The sequence below is a fragment of the Pangasianodon hypophthalmus genome, chromosome 15 (assembly GCF_027358585.1).
Source record: "Pangasianodon hypophthalmus isolate fPanHyp1 chromosome 15, fPanHyp1.pri, whole genome shotgun sequence".
NCBI lineage: Eukaryota > Metazoa > Chordata > Actinopteri > Siluriformes > Pangasiidae > Pangasianodon > Pangasianodon hypophthalmus.
The window spans coordinates 10,205,422-10,226,590 of record NC_069724.1 but is presented as its reverse complement, the minus strand read 5'-3'; the positions used below and the strand labels follow the sequence as shown (position 1 = coordinate 10,226,590).

The window sequence follows — 21,169 nt, the reverse complement described above, 5'->3', positions numbered from 1 at the left end:
ATCAGTGACATCTCAGAGTGTTTTATTGCTATTTTATCAAAGCAATTTGCCAACAATTGAAAGAAATGAAAGAACAACATGTACTTTTTATCAATTTATAATTACATTTAATGTTGTGGAACATCTGTGAAAAAAGTTAGTTCTTGTTATCACTTACGTTATAGCAGCTATAAACAGTTGTTCCCTAATCAGCCTCCCTTTTTATTTCTGCTTAATTTAATAAGACAAAAAATGCAGTTGTTATGAAATATAAGCCCTTAAGCCAGCTTTACACTGTACAACTTCCAGACCAATTTGCACACACATTCACACACTCATTCACATTTAGGGACAATCGTAGCCAATCCACCTACTGGCATGTTCTTGGAAGGTGGAAGGAAACCAGAGAACCCAGAAGAAACCAATCTTACATAAGCATTTTCCATATCCATCTTCCTTAAATAGGAAACATGATACTGCACACTCAGTTATGAAGTTACATGAATAAGATTTTATTCTCATTCAGTATGACAGGCTCACTAAAATGGAGCAGTTGTGGTTTGGGAAAAGACCAGGAGATGTTTTTCTAATCTTCAGCTGTCCAGCCTATGCCCACTGTAGCCTCAGATACCTGTTCTTGGCTTTTCTGCTCACTTTGGTTGGAAAGAGTGATTATTTGAGTCACCATAGCCTTCCTGTCAGCTCAAACCAGACTGACCATTCTCCTCTGACCTTTCTCAAGGCAATGTGTTTCCACCTGCAGAACTGCTGCTCACTGGAATATTTTTCATTTTTTCCGCTATTCTGTATAAACATTTGTCAGCAAATCAGCAATTTCTTAAATACTCAAACCATACTGGCACCAACAACAATGCCACAGTCTAAGTGACTGAGATCACATTTTCCTCATTTTGCTGTTTGACGTGAACATGAACAGCTTTTGACCTGTATCTGCGTGAATTTGTGCATTGTGCTACTGCTACACGATTGGCTAAATGGATAAATGCATGAATGTGCAGGTGTACAGGTGTTCCTAATAAAGTGGTCAGTGAGTTTATATTAATATATATGAATAAATGTGACACTGGATTTAAATGATGAGTCAAAACATTCATCGCAAAATTATTCCTGCCTTCAGAAAAGTCCATTAATGATGTCTTCTACTTTAATGAGCTAAGGGACAATGTTTATTGACACAAACATTTTTGGAGCTTAAAACTCTCAAGGCTCGCTGATGTAAGAGAGATGTGGTATATTTAAATAGTGGCCTTTGTCACCCAGAGACTGAGCAGGGGAGTGAGTGCTTCAGGTGTAAAGCTCACTACACTGTAGGTGGTTTTTACATTTGCAATAATGACAATTTTATACTTTAAGAAAACTTTAGCTGGTTACATGATATATTTTAGTTGTATGTTACATATAGCATGATTATATATATATATATATAAGCATATATATATATATATATATATATATATATATATATATATATATATATATATATATGCTTACATGATAGATATATCTTTAATATGCATATTACATTATGCTTTATAGTATTTGCTGTTAAAGTACTCTATATGTTGTGAAGCAAGAACTTTAAATATGTTTATATACAATTTTCGTTCTTTAATGAATGGATTGTAAATATATGTTTTACAGTGACTGAAGCATTACAGGTTGTTTTTTAAATAACATTTACAAAATTGTACAAAATTTTTAAATGTCAGCATTTTGGACAACCAGGCAATTAGCTGGTTTTATTTCAATTCAATTCAATTTTATTTTATTTGTATAGTGCTTTTAACAATGGTCATAACAGAGCACAAAGCAGCTTTACAGAAATATATTAATTCAGGATATAAATTTAAAATTTATGAATTTATCCCTAATGAGCAAGCCAGAGGCGCGGTGGTAAGGTGGCAAGGAAAAACTCCCTGAAATGATATGAGGAAGAAACCTTGAGAGGAACCAGACTCAAAAGGGAACCCATCCTCATCTGAGTGACACTGGATAGTGCGATTATAAATAATTCCCTTCTATGACTGTATACTATATGGTCAAAAAGTGCAATTGTGTAACCATGAAGGTTCATTATAAGGTTTACAAGTTATCAGCTGTTCACTGATGGAGACTTGAGTGCAAAACTGTTCGTGGGAATTGTAGTCCTAAGCCATCATAGCAAAATTGTTCATATCAATTGAAGTCCAAAGCCATATTCATGGTTTCTAAAATCTAAATAAATAATACGTATAACTGAATGTATTACTGTCCTACTGCACCTGTTTTAAGAATAATTTATAGGCCCAGTATGATTGGAAAGCAGCCAGTTAAAGTCCTTCAATATCTTTTTATGTCTCTGCTGGACGCTCGTTTAATATTCCTCTTTACTTGGTTTCTGTTGATATTTGGATTATCTATGGCACCAATAGTGAATAAATTGTAATAAATCACAAGAACCTCAATACTGAGTGTTGAAAAATGTCTCACTGGCAGTTTGTGTAATGTGTGTTAGTGTAAATAACCCAAATTACAATAGTCTGTAATTAAATATTCAATTAAACAGTTTACTGATTTTACTGATCATTGCCAGTTTTGTTTTGTTTAATGCTTTATAATAACCAGGTACTGATAGTTAATGCTGTGTCATATTTTGGTGCTGTAAGAGTTTTGTGCCATAACTTAAAAATTAAGTATATGTATATAAAATGCCAACCTGAATCTATGTACAGTCATAATAATATTATGAAAAGTGCTAATAATGATACAAAATGTATTGAATACACTTTATTGCAGTGGGTGGAACTTTCAGGAATAAAAAGCACCAATGTCTGCATTAAATATAGTAGTACACATCTGTAAAACAGATGAAATCTGTGCTGTGATCACTGGGAGGGCTTGTGATTGTTTTTACACTTGAAGGGGTTTCTGGCTGCAAAACTTGTGAAAGAAACCCCTTGCTCTAATTAATTCTCCCTTTCTTTCTGCAGTACTGATGGCCAACATGTCTGGCCCTTTGACCTTTGTTGATATGCAGGCCATCAGACTCGCTTTTACAGGTGAGAGGATCTTTAAGATGTTCCTGGTGCTGTCCACGCAGTCCCTCTTCATTTACATTAATACTGTGATGCTGTTCACGCTGCGCACCAAGACCATCTTCCGTGAGACACCACGCTACATCCTCTTTACCCACATGCTCCTGAATGACACCATTCACCTCGTGATCGCCCTGTTGCTCTACATGCTCAATATCTTTTACCTTGTGGTGGTGCGTGCCGCTTGCGCCTTCATCGTGCTGGTGTCTACATCAACATTTGTGAATGCGCCACTCAACCTGGCTGTCATGTCCCTGGAGAGGTACACGGCCATCTGCTTCCCTTTGCGGCACAGCGAGTTGGCTACGCCGGCGCGAGTGAATGTGGCTGTGGCTCTGGTGTGGGTTTTGGGCATCAGTGATGTGCTAACTGATGTGTGTGCTCTCTTCCTCCTCGCAGAGCCATCCTTCTACTTGTCTCCTACAGTGTGTACCATTGCACAGCTCATGGTGGCACCCTGGCAGCAGGGCAGGAGTGTCACATTCAAAGTGCTGCTCTTTGTCATGGTGGCCATTGTGTTACTCTACACGTATGTGGCCATCCTGCGGCAGGCGCGTGCCGCCTCCTCTGACACCTCTTCTGCCCGCAAGGCCTCGCGCACTGTGGTACTGCACGCGTTGCAGCTCGGCCTCTCGCTCATGTCCTTCCTCTATGAGTATATAGAGTCCCTGCTAGGAAGCCTGCCTCTTGCCGTATACACACAGCTACACTTCCTCAACTTCTTCATAGTGCTGGTCCTTCCACGCTGCCTCAGCTCACTCATCTATGGCCTCAGGGATGAGACCTTCAGGCCACTGTTCAAGCAGAACTTCCTGTACTGTGGTACAAACAAAGTTGTGCCTTTAGAGGCTTTTACAAAACACTAATGGTGAGACAAGAACAATGTGATCAATGTTTCTGTGATCTGTATGTGAATAAATGTGTACATGTGTTTCTGTAGATACATACACAAAGGATGTGGCATAAGTCTCAAAAAGCTATTTGTATGTCGTTTATCAGGATCAAAAGTGTTATGGGTTGTTTGTGATCCTGATAAAGATTCTAATATTTTATCTAACATCAGAATGAATGATTTATCTGATGTAAGGAAAAAGATTTTCTCTGTGTACTAATAAAATAAGAGCTTCATCCAACATGAAATTTGTTGAAGCTGTAACTGAAAAGGTTGAAATTATTGCTAGTAACACCAACATTTTGACACTCCCTTGTCTACCTCTTCATGGTCACACTGCTTCATTGCTAAATAATGTTACTGAGGTTTTGTTTTGGCCTTCAGAAATAAATACAGACATTATGAGTGATGTGAATGTGATCCACACACATGCACGTTTGCATACATGCAGTAGGCGAACAGAGATTAAGAGATTAAAAAAGAAGAAGAGATTAAAAAAGGAATACATGCACTTATAATATGCTATACTTTCTTAGCGAGCACTGTAAATGTGAAAAGTAATGTTGTGAATGCAGTCTTACACAAAGTTATTTTAAATTAGAGACTGGTTTCTTGGCTCCGGCAGCCCACCTAACAGATCAGTTTTTTTTTTGAGTAAATTGAATGTATGAAAAGTGAATGAGATATACAGTCCTTACCCTAAATGATTTTTGTGCTTTGGCAGTGGTATGAATTTGATTGGCTAATAAATATAGTAAATAAATAAACTTGTACTAACTAAATAAATGTAGTTAATACCTAAGTTTGAACACTAGAAAAATATGATAGATTGAAGTGGAATCTGGGTAAATTCCATGTTTATATTATTAGGGCCTAAGTAACAATTGTGTGGTCCTCACCAACTTCTATAAACAAACAAATAACATCAGATGACAACAAAAATACACAACGGATTTCAATCCTGTCAAGCATGGTGGTGCAGGGGTGATGATTTGGGCTTGCTTTGCAGCCACAGGACCTGGAAAACCTGCAATCATTGAGACAACGATAATTTCCACTTTATACAAGAATATTCTTGAGACAAACATAAGGCCATCTGTCCTGCAACTTAAGCTGGGACAAAATTAGGTCATGCAGCAGGACAATGATTTCAAGCACACCAGCAAATCAACATCTGAATGGGTAAAGAAGAAAAAAATGAACGAGTTAGAATGGCCTACTACTGAAATGCTGTGGCAGGATCTTAAGAGAGCTGTGCATAACCGAACACGGTCAAACATCAATGAACTGAAGCAATGTTGTAAAGAAGAGTAGGTCAAAATTTCTCCAAAATGATGTTAGATTACCATCCACAGTCCAACAAACAAGTAGAGAGAGCAAATCAGGAAATAAGAAGGTTTCTTAAAACTTGCTGTGGGAAGAGCTTCGCCTGTTTTTTGGTTTCTGATATTGATTGATATTTTGTATTTGTTTGCCTGTTGAATAAAGTCTTTATCTGGATCTGCATCTGCCTCTGCTGCCTGACACTTTTCTACTTTAATGAGTTAAGGGACGTTTATTGACACAGATGTTTTTGGAGCTTAAAAATCTCAAGGCTCGCTGATGTAAGAGATCTGTGGTATATTTAAATAGTGATATTTATCACCCAGAGACATAAGAAGGGAGTCAGTGCTTCAGGTCTTAAGCTCACTGCACTGTAGGTGGTTTCTATATTTGCAGTAGTTACAATTTAATACTTGTTTTCCATATTTGTTATTCTTTAGATTATTTGCTATTAAAGTACTATATATAGTGTTAAACAAGACCTTCTATCTGTTTTCCATCAGTAATTAATGAATTGTAGATCAATAATTTATTTGTTTGTTTACTATTTTATCATTTTGTACAACTAAAAATCTAAGTAAATAGTGTTATTCATCTGAAGGCCTAACTGATTTAACACTCCAAGTGTCATTTTATAATGTGTACAATTTTTATGTCTCTGGTGGAAGCTTGTTTAGTATTCCTTTTGCCTTTACTTAATTATTATTAAGATGTTTGTTTTATATCTGGCACCAGTAGTGAATAATCCACAAGAAACTCCAAGTACAGTGTGGAAAAAAATTGACTGGCAGTATGTAGTGTAATTAACCAAAATTACAATGTCATTTAATGGTTGTTTACACGGTTTAATTTCACAGATTGGTGTTGTTTTTTTTTTTATTATTAGTGCTGGCTTATTTAATGCTCTATAACAGTCAGGTGCTGATAATTAACATTGTTTCATATTTGGGCATTTAGTATTTTATAAGATGTTTCCAAAAGAGGTATGTGACTTCAATGTTGTGGGTTTAATCTCGAGATCAATAACTTAAATAGTAACTACGTATAATGTCAACTGATAATGCTGTTACTCTCAGTGGGAGAGTTTGTGATTTTTTTGTAGAAAGTTGTCACTTTTTCTTTCACATAAAATGATTTTATATGTGAAACGTTTTCTGACTGCAAGACATGTGAAAGAAACCACTTGCTGTAAGAACTTCTCACTTTCTCTCTGCAGGAATACTGATGGCCAACATGTCTGGCCCTTTGACTGTTGTTGAGATGCAGACCATCAGACTGGCTTATACAGGCGAGAGGATCTTTAAGATGTTCCTGGTGCTGTCCACATACACTCTCTTCATTTATATTAACATCGTGATGCTGTTTACGCTGCGCACCAAGGCCATCTTCCGTGAGACACCACGTTACATTCTCTTTACTCACATGCTCCTGAACGACACCATTCACCTGGTGATATCCCTGGTGCTCTATGTGCTTGGGGCCTTCTACCTGCTGGTGGTGCGTGCTGTCTGTGCCATGATTGTGCTGCTGTCTTCATCGACGTTCGTCAATGCACCACTTAATCTGGCTGTCATGTCCCTGGAGAGGTACACAGCCATCTGCTTCCCTTTGCGGCACAGCGAGTTGGCTACGCCGGCGCGAGCAAGCGCAGCTGTGGCTCTGGTGTGGATTTTGGGTATCACTGATGTGCTAACTGATGTGTGTGCTCTCTTCCTCCTCGCAGAGCCATCCTTCTACTTGTCTCCTACACTGTGTACCATCGAGCAGCTTCAGGTGGCACCCTGGCAGCAGGGCAGGAGTGTGACATTCAAAGTTCTCCTCTTTGTCACGGTGACCGTCATGCTGCTCTACACGTATGTGGCCATCCTGCGGCAAGCGCGTGCCGCCTCCTCTGACTCCTCTTCTGCCCATAAAGCCTTGCGAACAGTGGTACTGCACGCGCTGCAGCTCGGCCTCTCGCTCATGTCCTTCATCTATACATTTATAGAGTTACTGCTGGGAAGCCTGCCACTCGCTGTATACACACAGCTACGCTTCCTCAACTTCTTCATAGTGCTGATCCTGCCACGCTGCCTTAGCTCACTCATCTATGGCCTGAGGGATGAGACCTTCAGGCCACTGTTCAAGCAAAACTTTCTGTACTGTGGTACAAACAAAGTTGTGCCTCTAGAGTAGTGCCTCTACGCCTCTACAAAACACTGATGAGACAATGACAATGTGATCAATCAATGTTTCAGTTATCTGTATGTGAATAAATGTGTACATGTATTTCTGTGGATATGTACACAAAAGATGTGGTATGTTAAGTCTGACCAAACCACTGTATGTACTTTATCAGGCTCACAATTATTATGGGGTGTTTGTGATCCTGAAAAACTAAAGGTTCTATTGATTTTTTTAACATGCTGTATCTTATGTAAGAAAAAACAATTTTCTCTGTGTACTACTAAAATAAGCAACATGTAAAATGTGAGATTTGGTAAAGATATGTTAAAGCTGTCACTGAAAATGTTAACATTATTCCCTCGTCTACTTCTTCATAATATCACATCTTTATTGCTTCATAATGTTGTTTTTTCTGGCCTTCAAAAATAAATACAAACACTGTGAGTGAAGTGGATGTGGGGGGTATTCCAAAAAGCGGGTTTAGGGACTAACCCAGATTTGTTAACTCTGAGTTCACGAAAATCTGGGATTTTTCATTCCAGATCAGAGTAAGTGAGAGTCAGTTACTATGACAACTTAGGCTCTGAAGCTAACCTGCGTTCTGACAGGTTTACTTAACCCTAACCTGGAGTTATGCCCACAGCATTCATGCAAACATGGCATGTCCTTTCCTCAGAGTATCCAGTGGACAGTGACGCTGGACATTCAGTTACTTCCAGATTAATCTCTTTGTGAATATTACTCTTTCTCTCCACGGTCAATTATTTAAACAACATTTTCAGGTGGACATTTTAAATATTACATATTATACAAATATTTCAAATATTACATGCATTGGCCTCTGTATTTTTTTTTTGACTCTGGAAGTTTTCTGTATAATGTAGCAGATGCTGAACAGATTGGCAAGGCAACTGTATGTCGGTCTGTCCGAAAAGTATGCCTAGCACTAAAATGCTTTGTACATATTTTTGTAGTGTTCCCTAGGCATAAACCTGTAATAGCATCACAAAAACATTCCACAGAATCACAAGTTGTCTTCATCCATGAAGATTAAAAAAGAAAATGTGAAAACAATATGCAGTAAGCACTTCCACACCATTTAATATTTCAGGATTTCCCAGGGTCATTGGTTGCAGAAAATGAAGGAGATAGTATAGTAAAATCCAGTTAAAATGATCATCTAATGATGTACTGCAACTCACTGTTCTCCTCCCCAATCAAGATAATATTTGATTCTACCCATATAATAACAAACATGGAAGCCAAATGGCCAGGCTCTGTCCATGAATCGCAGATTTTCTGGAGTCTACACTATACAAAATATTTGAACAGAGTAGGTCTATGGCACTTTTAATAGGACTATGGTTCACATTCTTGTGTAAGTGTAGCGGGAAATTTCACTACAACGTAGGGGTAAGGCTATGTTCCGCAATGTATCTTGGACGACTAGGGAAATGACAAGATCTAGATCTTCAACCCCTAGTACATTTAATTCCTGTACTTATTTATTTAAGTATTTGTCTTCTGTAGCGGCGACTGATGAGGATTGAAGCTCTGGAATTTAATAACGTACACGGTAGCTCCCAGAGTAAGAAGTAATATTAACCCTTCTTCCCCTCTATCAGCCCACAAGACAGGAGGAATGCCCCTACTCCAAGATAACAGAAGTTTGGGTTTATTTTTACAGTGTTTGGTAAACACAAAGAAAACACAAGAATAACAGAGAATAAAGAAACACAAAAAGTTCCCTCAAAAAGTTCAGATTACATTCAGTTAAACCAACAGTTCGTAGTAAATTTTTACACCTCACTTCACAGACTTTTTATATGACAACCAACATACCCGAGTAAGAGTCATAACCCAATTTTAGACTTTTACCTCACCGCAGAACTGGGCTGGTGTTGGAGCGTCCGTACACGGCAGGGTAATCAGTTCACCCAATGGGAAACCTTTTAATATCAAGTCTTTTCCTTTTAGAGAAAAACAAGAAAGAACAGTTCAGAGGAAATCAGCAAATCACTGTCCATGCGACTGCTTCCGGTAGACAGGAAAATCTTTCACCACACAAAAAAAAGAGGCAGTTTTGTTCAAAAGCAAGCTCTGTTCTCGTTTCAGAAAGTCTATTCAAGTGTCCATCCAAAAATAATAATAATAATAATTTCAAAAGTCTTGAGACGAAAACACTGTAGAATGTCCAAAAAATTCGACTATACAATAGAGATAAGGAAAAAATAATACCAAGTTCCAGAGCAATGGTTTAACACTCAAAACAGGAAAATCGGTACTGTCAAAAGAGCATCAGAGTGTCTGCAATGCCGCTTGCGTCTACACAGCGACAGTAACGCGTTGAAACGGCATGTGAAGAATTTTCTCGCAACAATAGCAGCAGAGGTCACTCGTTCAGAAATCAGCTTCCTTTTAGGAACAACAAAAATACTGTCCGTGTGTTTCTTCCGGATGTCAACTGTAGTTGAACAAAAATGAATAAAATTCCCAGTACCTCAGCTCTCTCAGACGGATACCAACACTCACGCAAACACCACCTCAGCAAACGCGATGAGCGACGCCCCTCTCGTATCACACAGGTACACAACTCGGCTCCACAGCAATCACACTCCCGTGATAAGACTCGCAACAGCACAAGCTCGGTTCAGCTCCTCGTCAGCTCACCTCGATACTCGCCGAACGCTGTCCACGTAAATGCAAAGGAATCGCGAGAAGTGGGCTTTACTTCTTTTACTCTTTGCCTCTCTGGCACTCTCCGTTCAGCCCGCGCGCGCACCTCCAGCTCGTATTTTTCTATGCACTCTCTTTTTTTCCAGCCATGCTCACATCACTTCCAGTCTCAGTTTTTTCCAAAAAACAAACCCCTTTAAAATAAAAGTCTTGGAATACCTCCACATTCCCCCCTGCTAAACCCTGCCATATACAGGACTCTCCAAGCAGGCCAGTTCCTAGAAGAAATAGAAAACACAGAACAGATTCAGCAACACAACATTTTCAGCATTTGTTTCATATTTTGTTGAGGTAAGCAACATACACTTTGACATTTTCTCTTTTTCTCTTTTTTTTCTCTAATCTTGAATTTTGTTCAGTCCCCTAACCTTATGGTCGCGCAACAATACTCTGTCACCAGGTCTAATTAGCGCCTTGCGATCTTGCGATCATAGACCCTCTTCCTCTTCCTAGAAACCTCTTGAGCGGTTGCCTTTGCAGTCTCCACCGCAGTTCTCAGGCGTTCATGGTGATTCTTCACCCACTCATCTTGGTCATGTGCCTCATCATCCGTTAGATCCCTCCCTCCTAGGACATCCATGGGCATTCTTACATCCCGCTCAAACATTAGATAAAACGGGGAGTAACCCGTCTACGAATGAACATGGCCATTGTAAGCCATCACCAGTTCAGGTAAATCTTCCAATCCTTTTTCTTTTCAGCAGGTAACATCCGCAGCATGTCATGCATAGTACGATTGAATCTTTCGCACTGTGCGTTCCCTTGCGGGTGGTAAGGACTGGTGCGACTCCATACAGCTTACAGAGCTCTTTAATTACGCTTGCCTCGAAACACCTCCCCTGATCCGAGTGCAGTCGGGCGGGACACCCATAACAGACAAACCAGTGTCGTACAAGGGCCTTGGCAGTGGTAAGTGCTGTCTGATTTTTAGTTGGGACGGCACAGTAAATCTTGTAAATATGTCCGTAAGCACTAGAACATTCTCGTAGCCCCCTGCTGATCTCTCAAGCACGGTGTAATCCATGGCAAGAACTTCTAGGGGTGCGGTTACGTTGGTACAGGTCATAGGAGCACGAATTTTGGGAAACACGTCCTTAGCTAAAGTACATCTCCGACACTGGGTTACCCATGTCTGCACGACACTGGACATTGAGGGCCAATAATAACTCTGCCGTATCTGCTCCAATGTACCCCTACTTCCAAAATGTCCTCCATGCTCGTGCAACCCCTCATACACTTTAGCTCACAAGGACTCTGGCAGTACTAATTGCCAAAGTTCCTCTCCATCTCTTGGATCCATAATCACCCGAAACAACACTTCATGTCTTAACTTCAGATGCTCAAGCTGTCTAGCTAGCTTCCTTTGCTGAGGTTCCATACCTCGTAAACTACTTGCCACCAGCCTTCTGTTCTTGAGCACAGCATCATACACCGGTGCTATACATGGATCCTTCCTCTGTTGTTCTTTGATGGATGGCCAGCTATATCCATCAACCCCCTTCTTTATTGTCGCTTGCCTGGCAACTCGGACCGTGGACTTTTCACTCTCCTCTCCTTGGCCACAAGCATGCCTGAACCTCATCCAAGGTCAGCCAAATGAAGTCTTTCCCTGTATCATCCTTCTCAGGTTCTATGCCCCAGGGAATCCTAGAAAGAACGTCGGCATTGGTGTTCTGTCTGCCAGGATTGTAGCAAACTTCAAAGTTGAATTCTGCTAATTGAGCGGCCCAACGCTGTTCGACTGCTCCAAGGTTGGCCGTCTCTAGGTAACGGAGGGGACTGTGATCGGTAACAACCTGAAATCTACCAAATATCAGGTATTCCTTAAATTTCTCTGTTACTGCCCACTTAAGGGCTAGTAACTCCAACTTGAAGGCACTGTAATACCTGTCATTTCTTTCGAAACCCTTCAAGCCTCAGCTCGCATAGGCAATGACACGCTCTACACCTCCCTGCTTTTGGCTGAGTATGGCTCCAAGCCCATTGCGGCTCCCATCTGTTGTAAGTATGAAGAGAGATCCAATTCTGCTAACTGAGCGGCCCAACACTGTTCGACTGCTCCAAGGTTGGCCGTTTCTAAATAACGGAGGGGATTGTGATCGGTAACAACCTGAAATTTACCAAATATCAGGTATTCCTTAAATTTCTCTGTTACTGCCCACTTAAGGGCTAGTAACTCCAACTTGAAGGCACTGTAATACCTGTCATTTCTTTCGAAACCCTTCAAGCCTCGGCTCGCACAGGCAATGACACGCTCTACACCTCCCTGCTTTTGGCTGAGTATGGCTCCAAGCCCATTGCGGCTCCCATCTGTTGTAAGTATGAAAGGACACTGGAAATCAGGGTAAGCCAAAATCGGAGGTGACATCAGACAACTTTTTAGCTGGCTGAATGCGGACTGACACTCTTCACTCCAGACAAACGGTTCTGACAGCTTGCCTTTATTATTTTTTCACACTAGAGCATGCAAGGGCTTTGCCAGTTGTACAAACCTTGGGACAAATCGGTGGTAGTAACTCATAAATCCCAACAGCTGTCTCACTTCTCTAACATTAGTGGGTGTCGGCCATGCTTCCAAGCACTGAACTTTGTCCATATCCACTTGAATTCCCTTAGACGAAATAATGTGTCCCAAGAAGCGGACCTCTGGCCTCAGGAGGAAACATTTACTCAGTTTCAACTTCAGGCCGTGTTGATGTAACCTGGAGAAAACAAGCTCCAGTCTCTTGCAATGACTCTTGAAGTCCTCTGAGAACACAATAATATCGTCAAGGTAAACCAAGAGAACAACGAAGGCCAGGTCACTTAATGCTGCACCCATCAATCGTTGAAAGGTGGCCGGAGCGTTGCATAAGCCAAACGGCATCCGCGTCCATTCAAACAACCCGAATGGCGTTGTGACAGCAGTCTTCTCCCGGTCTGATTCACTTACTGCCACTTGGAAATAACCTGCCGTGAGATCCAGGGTGGAAAACAACTTTGCATTCCCTAAAGCGTCCAAGGATTCTTCCACACGGGGGAGGGGGTAAGCATCTGTTGGATTACAAATTTATAAAATGTTAAAACTAGGTTGTGCACATTGTGTTTTACATTTTGAGGTAAAGATGATATTCTAAGGAAATCAAGTCAGCCAGCCCAGGTGTCTGAAACATTAACCTTTTGTCTTTATGTACTTCTGACAATTGTGTAGAGACCTAAGTTAAAGGTGAAAACTAAGCTCAAGGCACATCCGTGCCTTTGTCTCTATGATAATGGGAAGGTATGGGTGACACTGTCAGGCTGATTGGATTAGTATCCATGCATTTGAATGACACTGTTATGCTGATGAGATCAGGGCTGGGGTAACCAGCTGATTCCTGTAGTGCATTTGCATGCTTGTCTCCACCTTCATGTATCAATCCTCCTTGAAATGTATAAAACTCTAATGTATCACAGCCTTAGTTAGACTTGATGACTGCAGCGACCAACCAGCGCGTTCTCAATAAAGAATCCTGCTGAAGAGAATCCAAGTCTCCTGGTCTTCACTGGAAAAAGTTTCCAACAGATGGTGCCATGACCCGGATAGAGCTACCTCACCAGACATCACTCCAGACTGAATCTTTTCAGCTCAACCATGATTTGGTGAGTTTCACTCTATCCAAAGAACCGCTACAGACCAGTACATGTGGTTATCCTCTGTGCCGTCAGAGAAGAGTTAACAGACAGCTGTAGGGTTTGGTTAACTAAGTTATCCTCTAAAAATTTCTTTTAGAGATGAAGGTTATCCTCTGTTTAGGCAGGGAAGATTAACATTATGTGTTAATTTTGGTTATCCTCTGTTTAAGGCAGGGAAGATTAACATTACGTGTTAATTTTGGTTATCCTCTGTTGATCAGGGAAGAATTTGGTTTAGCCTCTGTTGATCAGGGAAGAATTTGGGTTATCCTCTGTTGATCAGGGAAGAATTTGGGTTATCCTCTATTGATCAGGGAAGAATTTTGGTTATCCTCTGTTAAGTTAGGGAAGGTTAACAACTGTTACAGTGTGTTAGCAAATTGGTTATCCTCTGCTCTGCCAGGGAAGAAAGTTTATCCTCTGTTAAGTCAGGGAAGGTTAACAACTGTTACAGTGTGTTAGCAAATTGGTTATCCTCTGCTCTGCCAGGGAAGAAAGTTTATCCTCTGTTAAGTCAGGGAAAATATATATACTCTGTTCAATCAGGGAAGGTTAACAGCAGTTACAACGTGTTAACAAAGGTTATCCTCTGCTCCGTCAGAGAAGTAGTTTTATCCTCTGTTCGTCAGGGAAGAATTTGGTTTATCCTCTGTTTATCAGGGAAGAATTTGGTTTATCCTCTGTTTATCAGGGAAGAATTTAGTTTAACCTCTGTTTTGTCAGGGACAAGTTTGTCCTCTTAAAAAGGTCAGAATGTTTAAAAAGAATGCTAGGCTAATTCCCACAACTGAAAAGGGTGGGTTAGCTACACCTTTATGGACGGATAATGAGTTCAAATCTAAACTAGGAGAACAAATGAACTCTATAATTACTGAATCAGTCAGATGGAATTTAACCCAAAAATATGATATTCATCCAGACAAGACTTGGTCTTTTGAGAAGTGCAAGAAGGTGTTAGGTGCAGGTATTCACAAGAAGAATATGAAAGGCATCATTTGTTGCTACAGAGAATTCAGTTTAGCATTAGCTGAACAACAAGCTCAGCGGATTGCAGAATTAGAAGAACAAAATAAGGAACTGGGAGCTCAAGTATCCGCTTTTACGAAGAAGTTGAGCCACCACAAAACATCAGGGAAAAATGATGTGCGAAAGCATAGGCAGACCGATTTGTCTATTCGTGATACTGTTGGGTTGAATGATAATACAGTTAGTACTGTAGAAGTGTGTGGAGCAAGGAGAAAGTCTCAGGGAATTGAAGAGGTAGAAAATGTTCCCCATGCACATCCCATTGTCCAGGTACAGACTGTTGTTAAGGCTCTTGGTCCTGAGGCAATAGAGAGGCTTGCTCAGAATTTGCCATCACCATTTGTGGGCTTTTCAGAATTTAGGAGGGTCTATGACATGTCACTTACAGAAAATCCATTGACTAATGTGGATTTTGAATTGTTTGTCGATGGTTCAGCTCAAGTTATTGAAGGTAACAGACGAGCAGGATATGCAGTGGCTTCTTTGTTTGACGTTGTAGCCTCTGGCCGGTTGCCAGATCACTTTTCGGCACAAGCAGCGGAACTGATAGCGTTAACTAGAGCATGCACATTAGCTTCTGGTTTAACAGCCAATATCTATACAGATTCTAGATATGCATTTGGTGTTGTTCATGAGTTTGGCATTATATGGCAGAGTCGTCAATTTTTAACATCTTCTGGGTCCCCCATCAAACATGCAGAATTAGTCAAAGATCTAATGTTTGCTATGACTCTTCCCAAACGGTTAGCAGTGATAAAAGAAGCACGGACATGGTTAGATAGAGGAGCGAATGCTGATTCATCTGGCTGCTGGACCAAAGGGGGAAAATATGTCGCACCTAAGTCACTGTTACCATATCTAGCCCAGCAGCTCCATAATTTAGGTCACATTAACCCGGCAGCAACGACCAATCGTTTTTCAAATCAATGGTGGAACCCTGCGTTCAGAGCAATAGCAGCAGAAACCGCCAAACGATGTGTCACTTGCTAACAGAATAATGACATTCCAGCAACATCAACAGCAGCAGCACACTCCCCAGCCCCACCAGGGCCCTTCTGACACCTACAAGTAGATTACATCTCATTGCCTCCATGTAAAGGAAAGACTGATGTTCTAGTAGTAGCAGACAAGTTCTCTAGGTGGGTAGAAGCATACCCAACAGGGCGGGCTACTGCCACACATACGACTAAATGTTTCATCAAGGACTTCATTCCTAGATGGGGTTTGCCAGACTCCATTGACTCAGACCAGGGCACCCACTTCACGGGAGAAGTGGTTCAGGAGGTAGCCAGAATGCTCAAGGTTAAATGGAATCTTCATTGTCCATATAGACCACAAGCCTCAGGTCAAGTAGAATGTGCAAACAAGACAATCAAGATGAGGCTTAGCAAAATGCATCAGGAAGGTATACCATGGGTTGGAGCATTACCAGTAGTGTTGTGCAGCATAAGAGCATCTCCTAACCGATCTGTTGGACTCAGCCCTCATGAAATCATTACAGGGCGCCCCATGTCGATGCCAGGTGTCATTGACCTCAGAAGTGCAGATGTTCACATAACCTCAGATGCTCTGACTACTTACTGTGAAAGTCTCACTAAGGCGGTACAGAGTGCTAGAGACAGAGTAGATGCTTGCTGGCAACCTCCACCTGAAGGTGGACATGCCATTATTCCAGGGCAATGGGTGATGATACATTCCTTTAAAAGTAAACCTCTAGAGCCCAAATGGCAGGGACCATACCAGGTGTTATTAGTCACAGACGCCGCAGTATTGTGTCAAGGAAAGAAAACGTGGACTCATATCTCACACTGAAAGTGGTTCCACCACCCACAGGGATAGATTAGGACACATGAACCAATGAGGAGCCCAGGGAAGAACCGAAGTGCAATAGGCCTCGGGGGCCCACCCTGTGGTGAAGAATCCCTAATAGGTTTTTTCCCCTTTTCAGTAGAATATCCCCACCTCATTGGTCCATAGGTGTCATAACTTCGAGATTAGGGAAAAGAAACTATAAACACTATACGATCACAATTGTATTCAAACATGAATATCTATATACACATGAGTTCTGCTCTGCTGCTTTTGGTTATCTTCTTTGTCTTACAGACATGAGTGTGTCCCTTCACCACTACCTCCTCACCATCATCTAAGTGCAAAGCATCATCACGGACACCCTTGAGAGATCATCATGAAGGACAAGAGACTCACCCTCTAGACAACTCCTCAGCACTGGCAGAGAAGAATACACCCGACAGAAGACTTCAGAGACGTTGGAGTTTCACTGCTAAACTCTAAACCTGGATCCAGTTGCAATGAGCAAGCTATTTGCATTAGTGACTATCTTAAGTATCTCAAATGCATTAGACTCCAAAAGATATATATATATATGAATAAATTTGTATTTTGTGAGAGTTATTAGAACTCTCAAAGGGGGAATTGTTGGATTACAAATTTATAAAATGTTAAAACTAGGTTGTGCACATTGTGTTTTACATTTTGAGGTAAAGATGATATTCTAAGGAAATCAAGTCAGCCAGCCCAGGTGTCTGAAACATTAACCTTTTGTCTTTATGTACTTCTGACAATTGTGTAGAGACCTAAGTTAAAGGTGAAAACTAAGCTCAAGGCACATCCGTGCCTTTGTCTCTATGATAATGGGAAGGTATGGGTGACACTGTCAGGCTGATTGGATTAGTATCCATGCATTTGAATGACACTGTTATGCTGATGAGATCAGGGCTGGGGTAACCAGCTGATTCCTGTAGTGCATTTGCATGCTTGTCTCCACCTTCATGTATCAATCTTCCTTGAAATGTATAAAACTCTAATGTATCACAGCCTTAGTTAGACTTGATGACTGCAGTGACCGACCAGCGCGTTCTCAATAAAGAATCCTGCTGAAGAGAATCCAAGTCTCCTGGTCTTCACTGGAAAAAGTTTCCAACACATCCTTGAATGTGACTTGATTAAGTCTCCTGTAGTCGCAGCAGAAACGAACTCCCCCATCCTTCTTTATCACAATGACTGCGGGTGAGGCCCACGGACTGCGACTTTCCTTCAGTATGCCCTGACTGACGAGATCTTGCACATGTCTCTTAAACTCTTGAAAAATGTGAGGTGGGACTCATCTGTGACGTTGATTGGCTGTACACCTCCTGTAGGTATGCTATGCATAACTGTCGTTGTGTATCCATAGTCGGTGTCGCTTTTGGAGAAAACGTCACTGTACCGAGTCAGCAGTGCATTTAACTCCTCACATTGCGTTCCGTCAATCCTTCCTGGTTCACCTGGACTGGAATTGGCAGTTGTTTGGGCTGGCTCTCCATCTTAATGCTGCACTGTACAGGTTTTTTAACATGCAGCTCGTCATCACCCTCTTCAAATTCCACCATTTGTTTTGGGACTATATTCTGCGGTTTGGACACAACTGCAATCCTAGACCTTGGCATCAACTTAACGGTTTCTTGACAGAGATTCAACACCCGCACTGGGACTCTTCCTTTCTCTGGGCTTGCAAGTACATTAGCCACGAACAACCCTTTTGGAAGGGTAACAGAATCCGTGCCCTCCACGAGTACATGACGCTTCGCTTGGGGTGGTACAATACAGTGGCCTTCCACAATCTTCTCACTTAAGGGTGGAATTGTGACAATTTGCTTCCCAGAAACTTTAACAAATCCTATCCTTCCTTCTGGACCCAAAAGTTCCTCACCTTTATTCACTCTTGCAATCACTCTCCTAACATTTGCATCTATGCGTGGGCTGGCTTTACTCTCCTTGTTTAACTCCTTTCCCGACAGTACAAGGTTTTTCAATTCACTAAGCACGTTCATTCCTATAATTCCATCCAATCCTTTCATCTCCTTCACATCAGGGTTGGATTCTGTGAGCACGAAATCACACTTCCCTGGAAGCAGACTCCCCATGCACTCTATATCTGCCTGTAAGCACCCGAGGACTGGAATGTCTAGTCCATTTGCAGCAGTCAGACGCACCCAGTTAGCAGATGACAACGGTCTCTCCTGCTCTCCGAAATGTCGTTTAAAATGAGACTCTGAGATGGTGGTGACTTCAGAGCCCGTGTCCAACAAGCACCGGGTGCTATCTTTACATCCACAGTTAAACAGTCACCAAACGCACTGTCTCTTAGTGTTTGTGGAACTTCTTCTGCCTTCCAATCAGCCGTATGACTCTGAACTACAGATGGCCCATTGGTGTTCATGTCACTCGATGAAGGCCCTCTAGACACCTCAGTCACACCTGCTGATTGTGATGGTGCAGCGCCACGGTTCTTCAGCTCTTTATTTCTCCCACAACGTCTACTGGTGTGACCTGGCTCACCGCATGTGTAACAGATATACTCCCCTTCACTGTTCTTTAGCGGCTGTCGTCTCATAACACCAGGGTGGGAATCAGCTCTCCCTTCACTATAATTTATTTTGTACAATTCTTCTTGATGTGCAGCTATTTTTTCGATTGCTTCGTGCAATTTCTCCAATGTCATTGGGGATGAATTGTCGCCAGTTGCCACTGTAGTGTGAAATGCAGCCCTCGCACGCACCGGGGGTTTCAAGATACCTTCTGGCTGTGCTTCCTCCTCCTCCGACCAGGTGATAGCATCCTGCATCAACTGTGCAAAAGTTCAGAACACCTTCAGAACACCCTCTTCATCTGGAACTCGACCAGGCTCTCTGCGCTTCACCTTGTAAAGTTTCTCTCGTAAGTCATAAGCATAGGCACGTATAGTCTCACCAGGTGCTTGTTTTCGATCATAAAAGTCCTTTAACCTTGTGCCAATAGGTACCTTGTCTCCTAGGTTTCCTGTAGCAGTTTGAAGATGGACTCCACACTGTTATCCCCCTCTGTCAACATAAACTTCACAGTATCTTTAGCTTCTCCCTTTAAGTGCTGTTTAATCAGCTCCACTTGATCTTCATCTGGCACTTTCATGACACGGAATGCTGATTTCATGGAAAGAATCCACTCTTCCACACCTCCTTCTCCTGGCTTGGTGGTACCAGTGAAGTCAGTGAGTTTGTGATCCCTTGGGATGTAAATCGTTGCTGGGGGCGCACGAGTGGATGCTTGCTGCTCCATTACAGCCCTTGCCAATGACAGAGCTTCTCGCTGTTCCATTCTGGCATGATCCAGGGCTCCAGCTTGTTCCACTAACCTACTCTGCATATCAGCGAACTCCTTCTTCAGCTCTTCCAGTTCTGCCATTTTTGTTCTTACTCACAGACCTGGGGCAGAATACTACAAACAAAGGATCAGGCTAAGTATGATCCTGTTCGTGACGCCAGTTTTATGTAGCGGGAAATTTCACTACAACGTAGGGGTAAGACTATGTTCCGCAATCTTGGACGAGTAGGGAAATGACAAGATCTAGGTCTTCAAGCCCTAGTACATTTAATTCCTGTACTTATTTATTTAAGTATGTTTTATCTGCCTTGCTAAGTACGCCTTTGTCTTCTGTAGTGGCGACTGATGAGGATTAAAGCTCTGGAATTTAATAACGTACACGTTAGCTCCCAGAGTAAGAAGTAATATTAACCCTTCTTCCCCTCTATCAGCCCACAAGACAGGAGGAATGCCCCTACTCCAAGATAACAGAAGTTTGGGTTTATTTTTACAGTGTTTGGTAAACACAAAGAAAACACAAGAATAACAGAGAATAAAGAAACACAAAAAGTTCCCTCAAAAAGTTCAGATTATATTCAGTTAAACCAACAGTTCGTAGTAAATTTTTACACCTCATTTCACAGACTTTTTATATGACAACCAACATACCCGAGTAAGAGTCATAACCCAATTTTAGACTTTTACCTCACCGCAGAACTGGGCTGGTGTTGGAGCGTCCGTACATGGCAGGGTAATCAGTTCACCCAATGGGAAACCTTTTAATATCAAGTCTTTTCCTTTTAGAGAAAAACAAGAAAGAACAGTTCAGAGGAAATCAGCAAATCACTGTCCATGCGACTGCTTCCGGTAGACAGGAAAATCTTTCACCACACAAAAAAAAACAGAGGCAGTTTTGTTCAAAAGCAAGCTCTGTTCTCGTTTCAGAAAGTCTATTCAAGTGTCCATCCAAAAATAATAATAATTTCAAAAGTCTTGAGACGAAAACACTGTAGAATGTCCAAAAAATTCGACTATACAATAGAGATAAGGAAAAAATAATACCAAGTTCCAGAGCAATGGTTTAACACTCAAAACAGGAAAATCGGTACTGTCAAAAGAGCATCAAAGAGTCTGCAATGCCGCTTGCGTCTACACAGCGACAGTAACGCGTCGAAAC

General features: G+C 41.5%; 2 protein-coding genes and 1 long non-coding RNA gene across 3 annotated transcripts; all 3 read left to right on the top strand.

Annotated features, from left to right (window-relative positions):
• The first annotated feature begins 2,983 nt into the window (after positions 1-2,983).
• On the top strand, positions 2,984-4,109 carry LOC113541779 (odorant receptor 131-2-like). Its single transcript, XM_053240238.1, has one exon. The coding sequence runs from the start codon at positions 2,984-2,986 to the stop codon at positions 3,938-3,940; it is 957 nt and encodes a 318-aa protein (XP_053096213.1). The 3' UTR covers positions 3,941-4,109.
• Positions 4,110-6,522: 2,413 nt separating this feature from the next.
• LOC113541780 (odorant receptor 131-2-like) lies at positions 6,523-8,709 on the top strand. The gene has a single exon (XM_026938942.2). The coding sequence runs from the start codon at positions 6,523-6,525 to the stop codon at positions 7,462-7,464; it is 942 nt and encodes a 313-aa protein (XP_026794743.1). The 3' UTR covers positions 7,465-8,709.
• Positions 8,710-13,231: 4,522 nt separating this feature from the next.
• LOC117599149 (uncharacterized) lies at positions 13,232-17,778 on the top strand. The gene is made up of 2 exons (XR_004579587.2): positions 13,232-13,812; positions 16,978-17,778. It is a non-coding gene; the product is annotated as an uncharacterized LOC117599149 (long non-coding RNA).
• The last annotated feature ends 3,391 nt before the right edge of the window (positions 17,779-21,169 follow it).